Source organism: Panthera onca, chromosome A3 (assembly GCF_046562875.1).
Source record: "Panthera onca isolate mPanOnc1 chromosome A3, mPanOnc1 haplotype 2, whole genome shotgun sequence".
Lineage (NCBI taxonomy): Eukaryota > Metazoa > Chordata > Mammalia > Carnivora > Felidae > Panthera > Panthera onca.
The window spans coordinates 114403075-114426160 of NC_138341.1; the positions used below are offsets into that span (position 1 = coordinate 114403075).

At 54.7% G+C, this 23086-nt stretch overlaps 1 protein-coding gene across 1 annotated transcript; it reads left to right on the forward strand.

The window, feature by feature from the left end:
- The first annotated feature begins 713 nt into the window (after positions 1–713).
- BPIFB3 (BPI fold containing family B member 3) lies at positions 714–17330 on the forward strand. Its single transcript, XM_060646642.3, has 15 exons — positions 714–831; positions 1538–1694; positions 3208–3312; positions 3771–3911; positions 5409–5472; positions 7730–7790; positions 8393–8484; positions 8603–8782; positions 10420–10473; positions 12362–12532; positions 13417–13484; positions 14657–14699; positions 15475–15538; positions 16249–16325; positions 17021–17330. Exons 1-15 carry the CDS (start codon positions 717–719, stop codon positions 17048–17050), a joined length of 1422 nt encoding a protein of 473 aa, XP_060502625.2. The 5' UTR covers positions 714–716; the 3' UTR covers positions 17051–17330.
- The last annotated feature ends 5756 nt before the right edge of the window (positions 17331–23086 follow it).

The window sequence follows — 23086 nt, forward strand, 5'->3', positions numbered from 1 at the left end:
TTTTTTTTTTTTTTTAAAAAACTTTTTTTATGGGTCCCAGTGGCCATTCCAGGAAGAGCCTTCTTAACAGCAAGAACAGCATGTGCAAAGGCCCTGAGGTGGAAAGGGGCTTAGCATGTTTAAGACTGAGAAGGTCAAAAAGGCAGTCAGGGACCTAGTGGGGAATGGCAGGAAGCCTGGGTTGTATCCCAAGGGCAGTGGGAAGTGGGGTTTAAGCAGAGATTACATGAGGGGTTAGATGGATATGTGACCGCATTAGCAGTCACTCCATAAAGACAAGTGCCATGCTATGAAACTAGTAAGTTAGCCCTGCTCTCACCTCCCATCTCGTTCCTTCCAACATGGAAGGATAGAGGCCAGGGAGGAGGGGAGAAATGGGGCCTGTTAATGGGGGGGGTCCCCAGTCAGCCACACCTTCTGAAACGGTCTCATGAGCCAATGGGAAAGCAGGTCCAGGAAACAAAGCTCCCAATCCTGCTGTCCTGGAAAGGAAGGCCCCTCTGTCACTCTTCCTCCGAGGCCTGGCAGGTCCATGTTCACCAGAGACGCAAAGGGCTGATGTGAGCTGCTGTTTTCCTGGGAGTGAGGCTGGATGGAGCCGCGCCGGGCAGGTGGGAGGGCCCCAGGCTGGTGATGCGGCACGGGGGTCAGGTGAGGTCTTGGGCACGAGCAGTGCCTCAGAGTTCCTGCTTCTGCCCCTGACAGGTGTGCCATCGATGATGTTGGGCATGTGGTCCTTGCTCCTCCTCTGGGGTCTGGTGACTCCGTGCCAGGGGCTACTTGAGACGGTGGGCACGCTGGCTCGGATTGACAAAGATGAACTTGGCAAAGGTGAGCCCAAGACGGGCAGTCTGTGAGGGGCCCAGCTGCAGTGTAGACATCCACACGGTGATGCTAGAGTGGCTGCTTTAAGGAAGTGCTGGAAACAGGCTGTGATTCTCATCTGCTCAGGGAGCTCAGGGGTTAAAATTTGCTTGCAGGCCCCCTTGGGTGATCAGTTGACCTCCTCCGGAGAGGAGGACTGGGTGAGGCCTGTGAGGGCTGTGTCTGCCGCAGGGATGGGGCCGGGTGGGATGGAGGAGGCTGGCGGGCCCAGCGTCTCTGCCCCATGTTTCCAGGGTGGGGGGACTCAATGAGGCATTGCATGCTCTGGGGCCCAATGGCCCAGGGTGACTGTCTCAGGGGTAGAATAGGGCAGTCGTGAACAGGAAACTCTTCAGGGAATCGGCCCGGCCTCCCCCAGCCCTCCCAAGGAGGCCTCTTCTGTCCTGCCTTTCTCTGCAGAGCCAGGCCAGGGGGGCCCAGGAAGAGCAGGGGTCACCTCCTCCATTTTGGTCAAGCCCTGGTGGCTATGTGCTCCCTCCTTTGCTTCTGCCCTTTCTTTTGGTGCTATGAGGTGGCCCAGAGTCAAGGAGCCCTAGTCATACTATTGGCCCCAAACCCAACTTGCTGTATGAGCTTGAGCAAGTCTCTGCCCTCCTCTGGACCCTACTTCCCCTTCTGTAAAGTGAACTTCCCCCTTCAATCCTCCCTGCAGCCATCCAGAACTCGCTGGTTGGAGGGCCCATTCTGCAGAACGTGCTGGGCACAGTCACATCTGTGAACCAGGGCCTCCTGGGCTCTGGGGGACTGCTCGGAGGAGGCGGCCTGCTGAGCTATGGAGGGATTTTTGGCGTTGTGGAAGAGCTTTCTGGGTGAGTCTTCACTGTGGCCTCTCAACTGCCCACATGCTATGTGTCCTACAGGAAGGCTGGTCTTTTTTCTTTCTTTCTTTCTTTTTTTTTTGCTTCAGGGAAGAGAGGAGAAGTTGTCTTCGATTTGTTGGCAGGCAGTGGGGGTGATGTGGGGAGACCTGCATAGGGAGTCCCAGGGCCTGAGTCAGAAAATAATGAGTCTACTGTGTACCAGGAAACACAGGAATGACAGCATGTCCCTGCGGTTGAGGGTTCCAGTTCTGGGTTGACTTCAGTTATTCACTGTGTGACCTAGGGCAAGTTGCCTAGTCTCTCTGGGCTAATCTAGGTATCTGCACGGCTCCCTCTCACCTCCTTTGGGTGTTTGCTCCAAAGAGCCCTATGCTGACCAGCCCCTCCTTTTCCCCTCCCCTGCCTTCAAGTTCTCCAGAAGATGCATCACTCCCCTGCACCCCCTATCTTTACTGGTTTGTTTCTTGCCTCCCCTGCTAGGTTATAAACCCCAGGAGGGGTAGGGCTTTCGTCTGGCCTGTTCATTGCCATATCCCTAATATCATTAATATCATTAATACGTAATAGATATTCAAAAAATATTTTTGAATAAATGAATGAAACCACATAATAGCTAATATTTATAACTTAATCACCGCTTAGCCGGGTTTTCTATGTAACCAGCACTGTGCTGAACACTGTAAATTAATTATCCCATGTAATCCAGAAGTAGGACTGTTATCAATGGCATTTAACAGGTGAGATTGAGGCCCCCGGCAGTGAGGGGGCCTGCCCAAGTTCACCCAGGTAGGGAGTGGTGGGTGGGGGTGCAGGTGGTTAATCACCGGCCCTAAAGCCTGCCCCAGGTGGGTAGGAACCATTCCCTCGTTGGTGGTGAATCAGGGGAAGGTCAATCTGGATAGCCAGGAGTAGTTAGCCGAAGGCAGATGCAGAGTGGAAGGAAAGTCAAAGGAAAAGTGTTCTAGACAGAAGGAACAGTCTGGGCAGAGGCTCAGAAGACAGAGAAAACAATCAGCTGTCTTGAACACACAAGGAGCTGTGTTCAAGAAGCCACCTGAGTTGCACATGCATGAGCCTGGAGATAGGGAGTAGGGAGACAATGGTCCAGGTCAGAGACTGAACCAGGACTGAGGCCATGGGGATAGGGTGGGGAGAACACTTTAATACACTGAGCCTCTAATGAGGATGATATTACATTTATTGAACACACGCTGTACCAGCGTCAGCACCCACATCGTCTTACTTGTCTTTGCAACATTTGAGGTGGGTGCTTGTATCGTCCCACCTTCCAGATGAAGAAACTGAGGCCCAGAGAGGTGAAGTCATTGGGCACACAGTTGGATTTATGAGTTACAGATGGGATCTGGGATACACATCCCCCCCCCCGCCACCGGAGGGTCTAGGCACCACCTGGTCTGAGATGGCCCAGGCACTAAGGGACTGACACTGGAGGATGGCTGGGAGTGAGGGGCCCTCCCCCTGACTCCTGTCGCCATCCCAGGCTGAAGATTGAGGAGCTCACACTGCCAAAGGTGTCGCTGAAGCTGCTGCCTGGGTTTGGGGTGCAGCTGAGCCTGCACACCAAGGTGGGCCTGCATGGCTCTGGGTGAGTGCGTCCCGGGGAACCTCTACCCCAGCCCAGCCCACTGCTCCACTGGGGACCCCCATTCTGTTGTCCTGTCACCCCCATCTCACTGACCCCCCCCCATTTCCTCCCAGCCTACTTCCTCCCGAAGGGACACCCACCATATTGGATCTCCCCCCTCTCCCCCCCATTTCCCCTCCCGGAGACCTCCATCACACTGTTCTCCAGCAACTTCCATCTCACTTTCCTGGAGACCCCTGCCCCGTGGCTCAGGGCTCACTCGAGGAGGTGGGAGAAGAGGATGCAGGAACATGAAAATGGGGCAGGGAGTGGCAGGAAGGCGTGGGGACCAGCCAGCTCGCAGGGGCCCTACTCACTCCTCAGGGCCCTAGCAGCCCCGGGGGGGGGGGCGTGGCCTGGGCGGGCGCTGTCTGGTGGGCCGGGCAGCCTGGCCACGCCCCCAGCAGCGGGTCTCGCAGGCCCCTGGGGGGCCTCCTGCAGCTGGCCGCGGAGGTGAACGTGTCGTCGCGGGTGGCTCTGGGCGTGAGCTCTCGGGGCACGCCCACGCTCGTCCTCAAGCGCTGCAGCACGCTCCTGGGCCACATCAGCCTACTCTCGGGGTGAGTCCGCAGGCTCAAGCCCACAGAGGGCGGCTTCCATGCCTGCACGTGCGGGGGTATGTGTGGGGGGCTCCTCGAGGGGCTCCTCTCCGGGGCGCACACTGGGGCATCTCCTGGGTCTCCGGCTGGGCGGGTCCTGATATCACCCAGCTTCCTGTCGGTCCGGCCAAGTTCAGCCGGCTTCGCGGACCCGCAGACTGAGGCCCAGCACCGACAGGGGGTACTGCCCAGCCCCTAGCTAGCATCACCCACTCCTGGGCGTCCCCCTTCTCCACCCCAGCCACCCTGGCCCGAGATCCTGTCGTCCCCTCTCCCAGATAGAGCAGACCCTGGCCATCTCAGTTCCCCAACTCAGTACATCAGAGACCCAGCTCTGCCTGTGACTTGTGTGACCCCAGAGGAGCCTCCTCCTCTGGGCCCGTCTGTATAATGAAGACCTAAATTTGATGATCCAGAAGGCTCTGGCACTTTTACCTCCCTCCCTTTCCCCAACTGTTCAGGACACAGTGGCCCTCCCTACACCTGTGTTGAACTATCACTCCTATGAGACAACTGAGGCCCAAAGAGGGCAAGAGACTTGTCCAAGGTCTCACACAGATTGCAGCAAGGATGGACACGGGCTGGTCTCTGGACTCATCCAAGGCTTTTCCCCAGGGCTCTGCACCCACCCCACACCCCTGGGGCACCTACCCCTCCCCTGCCTCACACTTTGCACCGCCCCATTAGTTTCTAGATTCCAGGCTGATTCCCACACTGCCAGCCCATCTTTGCTGGGTGGCTATAGCCGCGAGGGGTAATCTGACAGCTCTGTGTTAGCTCCCATAAATAGGGGGAACTAGGGATGCCTATGTTTCCAGAAGGGCCTTCCAGAGTTTCTAGGTGGGGCCTTTGGGCTCCTTAAATTCCAGTGGCTCCCTCCTGCTCCTCTGGGCTGGAGGCGGCCTTGGAGGAAGTAGAACCTGGATGGCGTTGGCGACCTGTGGTTGTGGTTCTGTGGTTGCCACTCCTGCTCTCCAGGCTCCCCTAGGATCCAAACAGACCTGGACATCTTCTTCTTATTCATTCAGTCATTCAATCATTCAACAAATGTTCATGAATTCACTCAACAGATATTTATTGAGCCCCCGCTCTAAGCCAGGTCCTGTTCTGGACCCAAATGTCATTTGTCTATAAATGTTGGAGGAGACGCAGGGAACAGACATTTACGGAGCACAGACTGTATACCAGACATGAGTACATTCCCACTTAATCTCGGCAGCCAACAATTCTTTAAGGTGGGCATTGTACAGATGGGGAAACTAAAGTCATCCCCCTGCTTTCCATGGCAAGACAGAGCCAAGATTTAAACCCAGGTCTCCAAAGCCTGAGTCAACCCCCTCAGCCCCAGGAGAGGAGACAGGAGACCTCCAGAGCCCCCAGTGCCCACTCTGCCTTGTCATCCCAGTTGGTGCTGTCCCTGTGTGGTGGCCACACCCTCACACTTCTCTCTCTACCCAGGCTGCTGCCCGCACCGCTCTTTGGGGTCGTGGAGCAGACCCTCTTCAAGGTGCTCCCGGGATTGGTGAGTGTGTGAGTCACGGGCCAGGCATGCCCCTCCCCATGACTGTGCCTCTCCTTCCTCGGCTTTGAGTAAATCTGGGCGCCAGGCAGGATTAGGCTGTTCCTCCCTTCCACGCCCACTGGGTAATCCCATCCTGGCCCGCCCACGAGTCCCCCAGGTGCCTCCGGCAAGTCTGCAGGTGGCAGGACACAATCCATCCCCAGCCTTCCGGATCCTGACTTTATAGCTCCAGATGACCTGAGTCCCCTGCTCCCAAATCCAAGCCCCTTTCTTCCTCCCTGCTCTGTCTTTGCCTCCTACATTATTGACTTAATAGTTTTCTTGATTTCTTTATTTTTTAAAGTTTATTTATTAACTTTGAGGGAGAGAAAGAGAGAGCAAGAGGGGGCAGAGAGAGAGGGAGAGAGAGAATCCCAAGCCGGCTCCACACCGTCAGCGCAGAGCCCGGCACAGGGCTTGATCCCACGAACCCTGAGATCGTGACCTGAGCCGAAATCAAGAGTTGGACACTTAACCGACTGAGCCACCCAGGCGCCCCTATGGTTTTCTTTAAACTAACTTTGAATTAAATTAAAGCAGAGCCCTGGGTTTGGCAAACATGTTCAGGAAACTGCATACACATATATTGATACATCAGAAGTTAAACGTGTTATAATTAAGCTGCTCTAGGATGCCTGCTCATGGCCTGCCCCAGCCGTCCTGGTTTCCTCCAGGGGACGTGAGCCACACCTGAGAAAAGCTGGTCTGTCCACAGCCCCCTTTCACTGAGGCCAGTGAGGGGATGGTCTTGCTGGGGTCATACAGCCAGCAAAGGGCGGCCAGACCTCCAGACCCACAGTTCTGGCAGGACCTCTCTTACGAGTCCTTGTGAGGAATAGCTGTGGGAGCCTGTGGTTGGCAAAACTGGCCTGGGCTTGACAAAGCCAGTCGGGAACGAAGTGCAGGAGGAGGAGAGAAGGTCCCAGCTGCAAGGACCCTGACCCAGGCCCATTTCAGGCGGATTTCAACAAGCGGGAGTGGGTACGTTTAAATCACCGTCCCTAGGGACACTTGGGTGGCTCAGTGGGTTGAGCGTCCGACTTCGGCTCAGGTCATGATCTTGCCATCCGTGAGTTTGAGCCCCCCGTCGGGCTCTGTGCTGACAGCTCGGAGCCTGGCGCCTGCTTTGGATTCTGTGCCTCCCTCTCTCTCTCTCTGCCCCAACCCACTCGCCTTCTGTCTCTGTCTCTCAAAAATAAATAAACATTAAAAATAAATAAATAAATAAATAAATCACCGCCCCTAACCTGGACAACTGACTGCAAAGCAGGATTTGTGTAGCTCTAAGAGGTTTTAAAAATAAGACTTAGTTACTAGCATTTAGAGATTGGAGGTTTCTCGTAGCAATCCAATTTCTGGCTTCTCTGGTGCAGCCAGCCACCCTAGCCGCACAGAGCCTCCTTCCTGCAGGTGACACGCACCGGCACCCAGGAAGGAGTTGCTCCTGCCTGGCCTGGGCCCTCTGGTCTCCTCCTCCTGTTTCTGTGACATGCCTGACCCCAGAAGCCCTGGAGTTGGGGGCCCTGAGTGTAATGAAAACGCAGCCCTCTCTTGTCTCTCTGTGACCTTCTTGTCTCTCTGGGACCTTGGGCCGGTCACCTTTCTTCTCCTGTCCCAGCTGTAGAATGAAGGGGCTGGACTGGGTCACTCTGGGGTTCCTGCTCCGGTGGACTCAGATTCTATGACTTCCAGTCCTGGGATTCTGGAAGCCACACCACTGTCTCTCTGTCCTCAGAGCCCAGCGAACACACAGTGGTGTTGTGTGTGCAGCAGATGCCCCAGGGCACAGGCCTGACTCTCTGGGGCTGCCCCCCCCCCACAGTGTCTGAATCCTAGGTTGCCCAGTGCCCCCCCGGATAGTGGGAGGGGCCCGAGACCTCAAAGGGGGCAGCTGCCTTTGCTCCACAGTGGAGGGCTCTGTCCCCACACCCCAGCTGGCCTCTGAACAGTGCCTCCCCCTCTCCTCCGGCATCCTTCGAGGTTTTCTGAGGGGGCCCATGGAACTGGCCCTCTGTACCACCCCCTGCCCCTTCGGACGCTTCAGGCTCCAGTCCCCCCCTTGCCTCCCGCCCGTGTGTCCCCCAATCTGTCTCACGTTCTGACTTGCCTTGGTCCCCAGGACCACAGAGCAAATCATCTAGAGAAAATGTAGCCTGTCCCCTGCACTGGGCTGGGGCCACTTCCATTTTCCTGTAACACTTGTCTCTTCCGGACACAGCTGTGCCCCATGGTGGACAGTGTGCTGGGCGTGGTGAATGAGCTCCTGGGGACTGCGCTGAGTAAGCAGGGGCCCAACCCCCTCCCCCTTGCCTCTTCTCCTACCCTTCCCTCCTATCACCCCGGTGGGTGGGGGTACCAAGGGAAACAGGAAGGGGCAGACTTCCGGGACCTTTCACTCCCTCCTCAGACTGATGAGGCCGCCACATGGAAGAGGTCTAATGGTGGGGTTCCGGGCCGAGGCCAGTTCAGCAGGGCTTAGAGGCCCTGAGCCACCCAGGCCTCTCCCTGCCAGGGGCTGCAGGCCACTTGTCCACACTGATGGCGTGTTTGGCACCGGAACCCAAAGTCCCACAGCAGCAGTGGTCTCCAGTCTCCCTGAGCCTTACAGAGACAGGGATGCCTTTGAAAAATACCAAACGGCAGAACCAGGATAAGGAGAGAGAATTAGGGGCACCTCTGTCTCTATATGTGGCGTTGTGTGACCTTGAGCTGGTGACTTCTCTGCCTGAGCCTCAGTTTCTTTATCTATAAAACGGGGACGACCATAGTGTTCAAGTAAATGCTTAGTGGAAGGCCAGGCACTCAATAAATAGTAGTTGGGCCTATTGTTATTGGGGGCTGGGCTCACGGCATCTTTCTCCCTCCTCCCCTCCCCATACAGGCCTGGTGCCCATTGGGGCTCTTGGGTCCGTGGAATTTACTCTGGCCACGCTGCCTCTTATCTCTAACCAGTACATAGAGTTGGATATCAACGTGAGTCCCCGTCAAGGCCCTGCCCACAGCCGGGGTGTGCTGGGGCGCTGGCAGAGGCTGGGTAGGGGATGCTGGCTCAGAGCGAGGTGGATAAGCCATTCTGTCTCCTCCCATACAGCCCATCGTGAAAAGCGTAGCCGGTGACATCATCGACTTCCCCAAGCCCCCGAAACCCATCAAGGTGCCCCCCAAGGATGACCACACATCTCAGGTGGTTGTGCCTCTATACCTCTTCAACACTGTGTTTGGCCTTCTGCAGGCCAACGGTGCCCTCGACATAGACATCACCCCCGAGCTGGTAAGTGTGGCTCCCTGTCCCATTATGGTTTGGCAGTGCTAGTGATGAGCTAGTCACATCATCACTGGTCAGCCTTGACTAGCCCTCTTCTCTATAGTTGGAGAGGGCTGGACAATTTATGGCATGCATGTGCCCACTCTTGTCCTTGTGGCAGGCATTGCTAATCGATAATGGCCCTCTGCTTGGCTAAATCTGAATGGGACCTCTGAATCCTTCTCAACGTGGCACTCCAGGAAGTGACCTTCGATTGGTCAGAACTGGCATATGAAATGTAGCTAGTTTTCCATCCCTGTACCTTATAAGTTCTTCTGGAGTCAGAGCCCGATTTTATACTAAAGTGTGAGTGGTTCACATTTCCACTGCTTTCTCAAGAGCAGAGTTGAGTTGGAAAAAAGAAAACTAGGGCTGGACTATACCAAAGGTCACTCGGACATTGTTCTAAAGCTTCTCGGACCTGTCTGCTTCCATTCTGGCCCTTTTCATACCCTCACGGATGTCTGGAAGGCCTAATCCCCAGGAGCCCCACCCAGAGACATTTTTCTTGGTCTCACCCTTTCCAAAGGCAGTGAGTCTGAGCCACCTGGGGCCCTTGCCTGCAGCTCAGGCTGAAGGGAGCAAGGGTGGATCACTCACTTCCTGAAGGTGGGGGTCCAGAGAGCACTGTCAAGGCCTATGGGAGGTGGGAATAGGGCCCTAAGCTGGGAGCCAGGTGTCTTCTAGCTGGGGGGAGGAGACTGGGAAGGCCAGGGAGAGACCGAGTGTGAAAATGTGTGTGTCCGAGCAGCTTGTGGGTGTGAGTGGGTGGCAGGAGAAAGGGACCATAGTGGCTGTGTTCTGGTGCTGTCCTCCCCTGTGGGTGATAGCTGTGTGTTGGGTAAGTGTCTGGGAATCCTCTGGTCAGGAGAGAACGTGTGTGTATATTTATCCTGTGTGAACAGGCATGTTCTGAGAAGTAGGCACGTGTAGTTCAGGGACCTCAACCATCAGGGCTGGGGGCGCTGGGCCATTATCAGTGAAAGCCTGCCTGATGGGACTGTAGTGAACGAGGGAGCCTGTGCCTGCCTGCCACTCAGCTTCCCCAAGGGGATGGGGTACAGGCCCTGTGTGACCAGGTTTTCCAACTTTTTAGCCAGAGCCTGGCAAATTTATATGAAATTTCTTGATTTGATAACACTGGAAGCAAACTCATCATTTTTGAAAATACTGTTTGGATAAAGGGCAGAAATGTCTGGGACCAGATCCCTGGACCTTCAGATTGTAAGCTCTGGCAGAGGAGTTTAAAAATTCTGGAGTTAGCCTGCCCAGGTCAAATCCTGCAGTACGACTCACCAGCTTATGACCTTGGGCAGGAGCATCAGGCTTCCTGTCTGTAAAATGGGAGTAATCATAGCACCTACCTCTCTGAGCTAATGTCATAGATGCGGAAATGAGCAAAGGCGCACAAAACCCTTAGCGTGTGCCTGGCGAGTAGTAAACACTCATCGTTGGCCAATAGGAGGAACATGAGTGTGTGTAGGGTTGTGTGTGCGTAATTGGCAGGGGTGGGGTGGGGTGTGGGCAAAACAGCTTTGTGTGCGCTCAAGAATTCCTGTCTTGTCTCTGTATTCACCCTACACCCCATTTGGTCTTGGGTCCAGGTTCCCAGCAACGTGCCATTGACAACGACAGACCTGGCAGCTTTGGTCCCCGAGGTGAGTGACCCTCTCATGGGCTTTGATCCTTGTAGCTCTTTCCCAATGAGCCTGAGTGAACTCCAGAATCTTTCCCAATACAGCTCTCCAGAGAGCTGCAATTGAATGTTGAGTCCAAATCCCCACTCAAGTTTGAATCCCTTACACTTAAACTTTCCTGACAGCAGAGTTTTGCTTGGAGAGGAAAGGATCAGAGTTTAACTGCCCAGAAGTCAGCTGAGTATTTGTCCTCTCCATGACAGAGGACAGGAGATTCTTCCCCTCTTTCCACCTGCCCAGCTTCATCCTGGTCTCAGTCTTCTCTGCCCCCAGGGAGAAGACTCTGGGTGCTGGCCTGGAGGAGGGAAGGAAAAGGAGAGGACTTGGCAGGGGGGGTTGACTAGTGCACATCAGTGTGTGGCTTCAGGGCCTGGCTTCAGCTTTCCTGACTGTTCCACTAGGGCTGGACCAGCCACTTGCTAGCCGTGGGCATCTGAACTCATACTGAAGTTGAAATGACTCCTGCAAGGTCCTTATGTAATAGCAGATTCTGATAGAGGTGGGGGTGAGGCCCAGAAGGTTTCCACTGGGGAAGATCGAGGGGGCAGCTGAGTTTGGAGACACAGAGGACAAATTGAACTCTTGGTGGTGGTGATTCAGATCAGCCTTGGTGGATGTCGTAGAAGCCTCTGCTTCTTGGAGTCCTTGGCTAAAGGGCACAGGAGTCTTAGGCAAAGGAAGAGATGGGGCTAGACATTCAGAAGAACCTCCTGAGAGCAGGAGTTGTAAGATGGAGAAGACTTGGGGAGGCAGAAGTGGCAGGAATGGGGACCCATGCCTGCAGTAAGCCGGGCCACGTCCCTCCAGCTCGGGGAGGCTGGGCCTGTCTCGGGAGGTTGTAGCCTTTGTTCTCACAGCGTCAGAGCCCCATGGCCCCCGCTCTCAATCTGGTTCCGTGGCTTCAGAACCTGTGGACACATAAGGATGGAATCTGGTGACTCCCTGTCCTTATGACCCTGCAACTCTGGGAGTCTGGGCTTGGATTGGTCCCCGGATCCCAGTATTCAAGTGATTCTAAGCTTGATTCTGTGATTCTGTGGTTCCCAGCACTTCTATCATTCTATGACATCATGATTATGAAACTTGGACTCTCCTGAGTGTGTGATTCATACAGTCAGTCAACTACCATTCACTGAGAACCTACTAAGTCCCAGGCCCTGTGCTAGGTACTGGGCACACAGACGGAGCAAAAGACAAAAAGCAGACAAAAGGCCTCTGCTTCAGGAGCTGCTGTCCTCGTGGGGGTGACAGACAAATGAATAAGTAGAATATACATAGCATCAGAAGGTGGAAGAGAATGGGGCAGTGAAGGCAGATTAGGAAAGTGGGGATAGTGCTTTTAAGCAGGGTGCTCTGCAAAGGCCTCACCGAGGTGACATTTGACCAGTAGGCTGAAGGAGCTGAGGGAGGGAAGCACGCAAGTACCTGGGGGAGACATTTCCAGCAGAGGAAACAGCAAGTGCAAAGGCCCTGAGGTAGGAGTATACCTAGCAGGTTGGAGGGACAGCAGAGTGGCCAGTGAGTCTGGAGAGGAGAACGAGGGGCCAGTGGTTGGAGGTAAGATGGAGAGGAGGGCAGAGGACGGGTCATGTAGAGCCTGTGGCTCTTGCAGGGGATTTTGACTGCGAGGTGGAAGTCTGATTCAGCTGTCCCATGGGTTGATGTCTCCCCACTTGAATGTTAGCCTCAGAGGGCCAGGAGCAAGACAGTCTGGTTCAGGCTATAACCTTAGCACCCAGCATGGTGCCCAGGGCCCATTAGGTGCTCAGTGAGTGTTTGTTGACTGATTCTATTATCGGGGCATTGAAGCTGCCCTCGTGCCCCCTGCCCGGCCCCTGCCTCTCTCCAGGCCCTGGGAAAGTTGCCCCCGGGCCAGCAGCTCCTGCTCTTGATACGGGTGAAAGAGGCAGCCTCGGTCACTCTCCAGAACAAGAAGGCCACAGTGTCTATCCCAGCTAACATCCGTGTGCTGTCCTACCGCCCTAAAGGGACCCCTGAAGCCCTCTTCGAGCTGAATGCGGTGAGTGCCCGAGGGGGCCTGGCACCGGGGTTCTGAGCAGGGCTGCCCTCTCCGGGATGCTGGGGGGCCTTACCCCTGATTTCAGAGTGGGACACCCTGCGTGGCACAGCACAGGAAGTGCCCCCTGCCATTGTCATCGTCTGGGCCAAGCCCAAGCACCCGCTTAGACTCCTGCCTGCTCCTGTCACACATCTGTCCTGGCCCGAGTCCCGTCCGCTCTGCTTTCCTCAGAGCAGGGAGTGTCAGGAGAGACTCCCCATGTCCTCAGCCTCTGTGTGCTCAGACGTCTCTCGGGTGACCCTCGGGCTTCCTCCCGGCCCTCCACCTCTGCTAGTTTTCCCCAAGGCACCTCAGGGCAGAGGCAGGTCCCTCCCCTGCTCACTCTCTGCCCTGCCCCCCCAGGACCAAGCACCTTCACCTGGCACTCAGTGCCCTCCTGCCTCATCCTCTGCCTTTCCTTCTCCCGAAGCCACAGTTACTCAGGGCCACCAGGTGCCAGCTCCCCACCTTTGTCGGGCAGGGTCCACCACCTGCAGTGCCATCCCCTCCCCCCACACTTGGTTTCATCTTTCAAGATTCAGTTCAGGCGTCACCTCACTGGGGACACCTTTCCTCGCTGTAGGCTGGATTGAGGGTCTCTCCAGGCTCCTGGAGGCCCCGAGCTTCCTCTCATACAACGTCAGTCACTCTCAGTCCTCCGGTTTTTGAACACCAGAACCTTCAAGCTACCTCCTCAGAGCCCAGCACGGGCCCTAACACACAAGAGGGCCATAGCAAGGATTTGTGGAGGGAACGGGGTGGGTCCCTTGTTGGCCCAAGGGGACCTGCCCTCAAGCTCCTCCTGCTGAATTCATGGGTAACCTCCACCTGCTTTCCCCATGCAGGTTTTGACTTTAAATGCCCAGCTGACCCCCTCGGCTACCAAGCTGCACCTCTCGCTGTCCCTGGAACGGTAACATTGGGTCCTGAGCCTTGTCTTTGGGAACAAGAATGAGGGACCCACTAGAACCGCCTCCCATTCACTGAGCATCAACTAAGTTACCAGCATCTTCCTTGCCTCCAGGACCTGCCAGGGAGGGGTCGGTGTTAGCCCATTTTACAGATGAGACAATAGGGGCTTAGGGAAGCAGGATCTGGAGCAGGCTTCTTCCATTGCACCTGCTCCAAATCTGACCCTGGGAGATGCACCTGCTGCCAGGACACGGAGTCTGAACTTCTGAGTGATCAGCCGCAGAGGCTAGCCACAGGGATGGCTGTGCCGTGCTTTGTGATTCATGCAGGCTGCGTACTTCTCTCAAGGGCCCACCCCCGTGGTAACTAGGCCCCATGGTAATCATAAGATCCGAGAGGATGATGTTGGTAGTCCTTCCCGACACACGCCCAGCACTTTACAGTCAGCAAAGCCCAGGCTCACACAGTGGATTGTCCCCAGAAGCAGGTCTGCGGTCTGGGCCTCCGCTCTCCAGGCCCAGTGCTGTCACGTTGGTCTGAGGCCTGGGGACCTGCCTGTCCCTCCCCTGGGTGCGGGGGATTTCCCAGGGGCCTCTGGGATCTGCCTGTCCTGAACCGTAGGCCCCCAGTGCTCACCTGACCCCACGTTAGTGTCCCCTGCACCCCCCTGCAAGGCTCCATTACCACCATTTCTAAACTTGCCCGCTGCCTGGGTTTGCCTCCCCTTCCTGGTGGCAGTTCATGCCTCAGGCTTCAGGAAATAGAGGCGTGCATCCGGGCTCTGGCCCTGGCCCTGCATTTGGGTCAGCTGGGATCCGTCGGTGTTGCTGTCTTTAGTGCTCGCGTGTTGGATGCGGGGAACCCTGTGCCCAGAGCTTGGTCTGTGGGAGGGCCACTGCTTAGAGAGGTTCAGCCACTGGCCCGGGGCCAGCTGGGAGTGACACCAAGGCTCCAGGGCCAGAGCATCAGAGGGGGCAGTCATGATATCTCAGAAGAAGTTAGATCCCTTCAGGCCCATTTTACAGGTGAGAAAACTGAGTCTCTGAGTCGAGGCCAGATAGAGGCAGAGTTGGAGCTGTCACCCTGTTTCCTGATCCTGGAGAGCTAGGAGTGGGGCGCACTGGGGGTGTGGTGGGCGGTGGGGCCCCCCAACACCTTTCTTCTCTCCGCCAGGCTTCGTGTCAAGCTGGCCTCCTCCTTTGCCCACGCCTTTGATGTAAGTTCCTGGGAGAGTGAGCAGCTTGCCAGTGGTGAGGGTCTTCAAGTGGGGGGTAGAAAGGGGTAGGATGAGTCACGGTCGTACGACTGAGCTGGCCTCAGTCTGGGCTCTGCCCCAGCAAGCCAGAGTGGCCAAACGTCAGAGCAGGTGTGCATGTGCGTGTATGTGTGTGTGAAAGAGTCATCGTCTTAGGAAGGTGAATCTCATCGTCTTGCAAAGTCTTGGAAGCTCACAAATCGTAAACATCCAGAATCTCACAAGGGTTCAAAATTCTGGAACTTTGCACAAGTAACAATGTTCCGGAACTCAGAAAGTTCTAGCGCTTCAGAGCCCCAGAGAGCCCTTAGTGTCCTGCTTCTCAGAGTTCTGAGGTCCTGGAGTCTCTCAATGGTCTCAGGTTCTAGAACATTCTAAGGGTCCCTAAATGAATAAAAATCTAAGAGCAGACCGCTCAAAGTTCTACTGGAGCTGGACATAGGAGCTGGCATGTTTTCTGCTCTCTTTCGCAGGCACTGCCCCTTCCAGGCCCCACAGACCCTTCCTCTAGGAAGGCAACTTTTCGAAGCTCGTGGGGCCTGCGTGAAGCTGTCCTAAATCAGAGTCCCCTTTGGGGTCATTGGCAGCCACCCCAGTGGGCCCTGTGCCCACCAGGAACTGTGTCCTCAGGCTTTGGGGAGGCTCAGAAGCTGGATCTCTGGATTCCCTCCCTGGGGAGGGGTGTGCTGCTCCCTGTGAAGCCACACCTCCCAGCCGTCCCTGTGCTCTGTTGCAGGCATCCCATTTAGAAGAATGGCTCAGTGATGTGGTCCGGGTGGCCTACGTGCCGAAGCTCAATGGTATGGGAGGACTTTGCTATCTTCTTGGAAACGTGGAGTGTCTGAACTCAGGATGGTTCATTGCTCTGATAGAGACACTGAGGCTGGAGGGGGGTTGATCCCCATTTCCAAGATGCAGAAACTGAGGCACCAATGTTCCATTTCAAACCACATCGATTAGTACCTCCATCACACCAGACCCCGGGCCCTGAGAGCTATCTGACCAGCGTCCTGTCCTCAGGCTCACAATCCAGAGGGAAATAGTCATATAAACGAATGACTAGAATATGGACTCAGGGGCTTTTGCGTGGCTCAGTCGGTGAAGGGTCCGACTTCGGCTCGTGTCATGATCTCACCGTCCGTGAGTTCGAGCCCCACGTTGGGCTCTGTGCTGACAGCTCAGAGCCTGGAGCCTGCTTCAGATTCTGTGTCTCCCCCTGTCTGCCCCTCCCCTGCTCCCACTCTGTCTTTCTCTCTCAAAAATAAATAAACATTTAAAGAATTAAAAAAAAAAAGAATATAGATAACTCAGAGTGTGCAGGGGGCTGACAACCTGAGGGGAGACACTGATGATATAGATAAAGAAAAGGAGCACTTTTGTTTGGGTTTAGTAGGATGGGTATGAGTCCGCCAACAAGGGAAACTGAGTCCCCAAGAACAGAAATGGCTGGCCTAAGGACACTGGTCCCAGCCCCCACGTACCTTTGCTTTTAACCATTTCCTTTTCGCAGTGGACCTGGATGTTGGAATTCCCCTGCCTAAGGTTCTCAATGTCAATTTTTCCACTGCAGCCCTGGAGATCATAGAGGTGAGCTTCCCGTACAGGTGTGGCCTCGCCGGGCCTTCATCTTGTCTCTGGAGAGCCTCACTTAAAACTCCTGACACTGTCCGTCGGTCACAGAGTCCTTTCCTGTTGAATTCAGACACGTGTCTGACCTATAGAATGGACTCTCAGATTCGCTCCCAGAACCACAGCTCTGCTGGCCCAGGGGTGGCAAATACATGTCCTGTCTCTCCTTGACCCTGTGCCTGTGGCAGGCACGGCTAGAAGGTCTTGACACTTTTTTTTCTTGCTCAATAGCAACATGGCCTCACAATCCTTTTCAGTGTTGAGTCTTGGAATGGCTGTGGGAGGTGGGCAGAGCCAGGAGTTATGGATCCATTTCTCAGATGAGGATCAGGGATAAAGGAGGCCAAATTTCTGGCCCAAGGCCACACAGGAAATTAGCAGGAGAAATGGCCCATGAACTTGGGTCTCTTGACTTAAGTTCGAAAGTCAGTGACCTCTCCCGCACTGGATGTCATTCATTCATTCATGCATTCGCTCATTCATCCCGTTCCTGAGTGCCTGCTGTGCTCCAGGTTTAGTGCTAACTCCAGGGCGCGGGACCAAGGGGAGGATTAGGAGGATGACACAGAGGTGGCTGCAGGGATAGAGGGCATGGCAGGGGTCTTGGGCACAAGGACCCAGACGATGTAATTGAGAACCATCGCTCCTTGCAGAATGCTGTTGTGCTGACCGTGGCATCCTGAAGCTGAGAGACGGCCACCTTCCCTCCCCATTCACTGCCAGAGTCTGTACACCTGCCCACTCTGCCTCAGTTTCCCTCCCAGCCTCTAGCCTGCGTTGGTGACAGTATTAGTGTCCCTTACCCACCCAGGACCACCTAGGACCACCCAGGTGCTCTGGCCCTGCAGCTCTGCCCCCGGCCTGGGGTGGGGACTACAGGGCTGGCCACAGGACTCCGCTTTGAAGAGAGCTCTGGCCTCAGGGGAGAGTTGTGAGCTTTCAATAAACCACTCCTCTATCTCAGTACCTCCCGGCTGGTTTGTTCCCCAGTCACACAGGGGCTGCCTTGGCCTCTGTTTCTGGACCCTCTCCAGCTCCAGTCCAGGGCTCCTGGGAGGTGAGGGACTTGGGGCCTGGTCTTTGTAGCTTTGCATCCCAGACTTACCCAGTTGGCCTGAGAAGCCTCTGTGTCTTGTCCTGCCTTCCTTCACCTCTGCCTCGAGCTCCTCCTGTCCCCTCCCCTGTCCTTTACTCCCCTCCCCCCTGTCTGTTTTTCAGGACCTGTGTCTTTCACCCTGTCTCTCTGAGCTGTCTGATTCTGAGTCTGTCTGTCTCTGTGTCTCTGAGACAGAATGGGACTTCTCTCTGAGCCAAAGGGTGAATAGGAGTCCTCTAGGGAGAAAAGGAGCCAGCATTCCAGGAAGCAAGGGTGACCTGGTCCTGCCCTGGAGGGATTCCTACTGTCTGCACATTGGCGGTGGACTTACCTGGGGACAGAACAAAGCTACACTAAATGCTCATAGTGCGGATGGGGAAACTGTTGGCAGACCCCAGACCATACAGCGGCCGAGTTGGGGTGGGAAACTGGGGGTCCAGCCTCGGTCCTGGCTCCTCCCCATTGCTCAGGATGGGCCTCCTGGGTCCTGGGGAATGGCCTCAAGTTGGCATTTATGGGTGGGCTCAAGGTGCCAATAAAGTTTTGGGAAGTGACTCAGGATCTGGGGAGGCAGAAGAGTTAGAGCCCATCTCAAAGTTTGTCCACCATAGGAATGACCCTGTGACCACCCATCAACCCTCCCACCTTCCCACCCTCCTTCCCTCCCTCCCTTCTGCCCCCCTTTATCCACTCAGCCTACAATTATGGGAACCTATCGGCATGTATGCCAAGCCCGGTGCGAAGTGGCATGTTGGGATTTATCTTTGACTCTTTTCCCTCTTCCATTGTCCCCCCACTCCTGTCCAGAGCAGGGCAATGGTTAACTGAGTGGCCCGGATTAGCTGTCCGAGTTCAAATCCCATCCTACCTGCTGATTAGCCACGTGACTTTGGGCACGTCATTCAGTCTCTCTGACTCTTGGTTCTTCATCAGTAACTTGAGGATAATAGTAATAAGGTTTTGAGGGTTACCCAGCACTTAGCATGGTGAGCTCATGCACTGCTCTGCCCTCTCACCATGGCTTCATCTACTCCCTCCTCTCCACCTGCACCCCGCACACCCTCCTCATCAATCTGTCCCTCCCTCCTCTCTCCCGTCCCATCCTCCACCAGCCCCCCCTTGTCCTCATCTGACCATCTCATCACCGCTGACAGCCCTTCATTGTCTGGATTCTCACTGCCAGCAGGAAATCATCCAAAATCCCAGGGTGGCATTTGAGACCGCCCGTGACCTGGCCTCCGTCGACTCCTCTGGGAGCACGGAGAAGGAGCAGAGTCGTCTCTGTGTCTCAGGCTCCTCATCTGTGAAATGGGAACACTCTCGGACTTACTCAGAGGTCATCTGAGGATTAAATGAGAAAATGTGAGGCACAGAGAAGAGCTCCTGGCCTGTGGTAAATGCACGTGATGTGGAGCCAGGCCCTTGGATGGCATTTCCGTCTTCCTGAGCACCAGACACTCCCCCCAAGTGTGCCTGGCAAACTTGCTGTCCCTCAACACGCAGGGCACCTCAGCCCCCAGCCTCTCTGTGCCACAGGCAGGGTCCATTATTGTACCCACCACATTGGATTGTCACCCCTTGGTCCCATTGTCCCGCTCGACCAAGAGCGCCGCCAGGTCAGGTATCTGCTTCATTATGGTGAGTCCTGTGGCCTCATGGAGTAGCAGTGAGAGAAGCTTGTCTCCACTGGGCCCCAAGCGTGTATCAGTCTCGTGTTACAGGCTTCACACCCCTTACCTCACTTCATTTTTATCGCGATCATAATCCGTGGACAGGGTCTCTCTATTTTACATGTGAGGGAACGGAGGCTCAGAGACGCGAAATTGGACAGCTTCTCAGTGGCGGAGCCAGGACTTGAACCAGATCCTTCTGACCCTAGTTCCAAAGCCTGGATTTTTCACTGCTATGTTCTAAAAGTAATACTTGCTGCATTTGTCCAAGTGCTTTAGATACACCATGTTTTCGACTCTGTGAACCAACCGTGCTTTCTAGGAACTGTTTTTACCCTCATTCCATAAGTGAGGATGCTGAGGCACAGAGAGGTTAAGTGACTTACCCACAGCCACACAGCTGGGAAGTGACAAGACCAGGATTTGAACGCAGGCCCCCCTGGCTCCACAGCCCAGCTCTGAACCTCTGCACTTAGAGTAGAGGCCTGAAATGAGATGTGCAGGGAGCCCCCCCCCCCCCACCATGGACAGCTCCCTTGCAGCCCTGGCCGCTGACCATTCATGACAGGAACAGGCTGAAGGAGGGGTCAGGAATGGGAGCGGTTCTGTTTCCTGCTCCCTCAGCGCCCCCTGCGTGAGCCCCCCACTTGGCCCCCTGCGTGACTCAGTCACCTCCCAGGGCCTGGCTGCTTCAGCCCCAGACAAAGGAGCCTTTTGGACACTAAGTCCAGGTGATCTCCCTGGCGCCAGTGCTGTACTAATCCTCTTGGTGCCCCAGGGGACAGGCCAGCCTCATGGCCACCAGGGTCTGGCTGGTCTCCGGACTGAGGAGGGCACAGAGCTTCAGGCGACTGAGAACCACCTTCCTGTGTGCACTGCCCTCTATAGTTTACAGTGCACCCGGTGGGGAGTGAGAGCATGCGTGGTCCGTTCCCTACACTGGTGTCTGTGCCTGTGCTGGCTGGCGGTGGGGCACACTCCTGGTTCGCCAGAGCCACACCATATCACATGGGCTGTCGAAGGTGCTGGGTGGGCCAAGGAAGGGGGGCAGACTTGGGGTTGTCACAGAAAGCTTTGCAGAGCAGCTGACATTTCTGTATGACTATGATCAGTGGAGTCTAGAGAAGGGTGTTCTGTGGCAAATATTGCACGTGCAAAGGCCCAGAGACGGGGAACGGAGGTGGGGAGTGGAGAGAGGAGCAGACTTACCTTGGATGCCAAGGAAGGGACCTGGGCTGTGTCCCAGCAGGTCTTGGAGGGGCAGTGGCTGCCTCTGGAGGCGTTGCCTGGGAAGGGGCAGGAGGGAACATTCTGGGGTGATGGAAAGTTCTATATTGAGACAGGGGTGTGGGCTCCATCGTTGAATAAAATTGTCAAAGTTCAACAAATAAACACTTGGGACTTGTGCATTTCACTGTCTGTAAGCTTTACACCCAAAGAAAACAATCGCAATGGCATACGTATTGAAGTGTTTACGGGGAAATGTACCGTTCCCTGCAGTTTACAGTTCTTCCAAATTCACTGTATGTGTGAACAGTTCATAATGAAATATTGGGAGAAAAATCTTCAGGTCAAAAGAAGCCCATCTACTTGTTCCCTTCACACCAGCCCCAAGTTTGGAGAGTCAGCTCTATATACATCTCCCTGAATCTTCAAATCAGTCCTGTGAAGCAGGTGTTATACCCATTTAGCAGATGGAAACAATGAGAAGCACAGAGAAGGGAAGTGGCTGGCCCAAGGTCATGTGGCGAGTTGGGGGTTGAGCTGAGTCTGAATCTGAGTTAGCCTGCTGCTGAGTCCAGTCTGGGGGCACTTCCTGGCTGCCCAGGCCATCTGGAGTGGCAACCAGATGCAACTGTAGATGTTTTTGGTTCCCCCACGTGGGGGCCTAGCTGGAGTCTCCAGTAACGTGTCTGGACCAGGGGCTGACAAACCTCAGCTCATGTGACACCATCCGGGAGTGAGTGAACGTAGCTCTCAGAATTAGCCACAAACCGCAGCTATTTGTGGTTTTGGAGCTCAATGTCTGATTTGCAGAGCAAATCTGGATTCCAGTCTCTCATAATTACATGGTGTTTCCCTCTCTAGGTCTGGACTCAGACCCAGCTGCTATATAAGGCCAGCCTCTGAATAGATTCAGGCAAAAGCAGAGGGCCTGGTGAACAGGACCTCTCAAGACTGAGCTGCCCGGACCTTGCAGGGTAAGGAGGAGCCCCTTCCCTATTCAGTGTCTGGGCTGAGGCCTCAGGAAGCAATGAGGAGAGTCTTAGACTGGAAACCTGCCTGCGTAACCCCTCTCTGAGCCTCTTCTGTCTTTCCTATAACATGGACATAGAAAAGCCTCTCAGGGAGGCTCTGAAAAGGGCCTGAGTCACCCCAGTGACCTGAGTTAACAGAGCTGCATTTACAATTCTCAGGGATTTGGGGTATCTGGTGCCTTTGCTATTTCTCTGAGACTCCTCAGCTGCTTGCCAGATCTCCCTCCATTGGTGCCATCTTTTTAACCGAAGGTGATGATCCCTCTTTGAACAGAGAACTTTCTGGGTAGTGGGTTAGGATGAGGTAAGGAAACCAGAAAAAGATTTTTTTGCACATATTAACCCTTCATATTCTAGTATAAATGAGTGCTTCCAATATTCTGGGAGTAGATGGAGTGGGGAAAAAACCTGGAGGCTTTGGAAAAGGGAAGAGGGTGCATAAGTGGAGGGGGCTGAAGCCAATGATTTTACAATGTGGCCCAGAGGAGAGTCCGTGGTGCTCTGAAGCTGATGACTAGGTAGACTGAGTTGACAGAGTGAGAGAAGTGGGTGAGGGCATGGAGGCAGCAAAATAAGGTTTCTTAAAGACTGAGCAGCTTATCCCAAAATGCATGCTTCCTCGCTCCCAATCGATAACACTCCACACCCACTTCCTTTTTTTTTTAATGTTTATTTATTTTTGAGAGAGAGAGAGAGCGAGTGTGAGCAGGGAAGGGGCAGAGAGGGAGGGAGACACAGAATCCCAAGCAGGCTCCAGGCTCTGAGCTGTCAGCAGAGAGCCTGATGTGGGGCTCGAACCCATGGACCGCAAGATCATGACCTGAGCCGAAGTCGGACGCTTAACCGACTGAGCCACCCAGGCGCCCCCCACCCACTTCTTAGGGGTCTAAAATAATAGTGCCAAAACAGTAACAGTAACTGCTGTTTGTTGCCTACTACGTACCAGAAACAGTGTGTTAGTGATTAGGAGGCAGAGGTTCGAAAAGGTAAACTCTCTTGTCTAAGGATTAGAACCCAGATAGCTCTGATCCAGAGCTCTTAATCTCAAGTACCTGGTAGAGAACTGTCTCCTTCAAAGAGGTAGGAGTGATTTTTGGCTAGATGGATGCTTGAAATTGTGGCTAGATGAATGTGTTGATAGACGGATGAACTGATAAGAGGATGGATAGATGGATAGATGGATGGATGGATGGATTTATGAAAGGGTGGATGGGTAGACAGAAGGATGGATGGACAGATGGATGGAAGGAAGGAAGGAAGGACAGATGAAAGGAAGGGAGGAAGGAAGGAAGGAAGGAAGGAAGGATGAGTGGATGGGAGGATGGATGGATTGGTGGGTGAACAGACGGGTAGATGCTGGAGAGATTCTCCCTAGAGTCTGCCTGCTGTGAGTTTGCTATTTTGGTTGGAGTCCTCATGACCTCTCTCCCTGATGCTCCATTTGGAAATTTCATCCTGGGGGATAATCAGACATCCATGTTTCTAGGACAGTTTGGTTAATGGGTCTGCTCTGTGTCTCCAGATTCATTTCATTCATTCAACTTAGAAGATGGTATTGGGAATTCTGGACCCTGCCCCGTATGTCCCTGAGCCTCGGGATCCCGATACGATTCTTGGCAGGGAGTACCTAGCTCCACCTGCTTCCAGGGTGGTGACTCTGATGCACTGTCTCCTCAGCAGGGAAGCAGTGCCAGC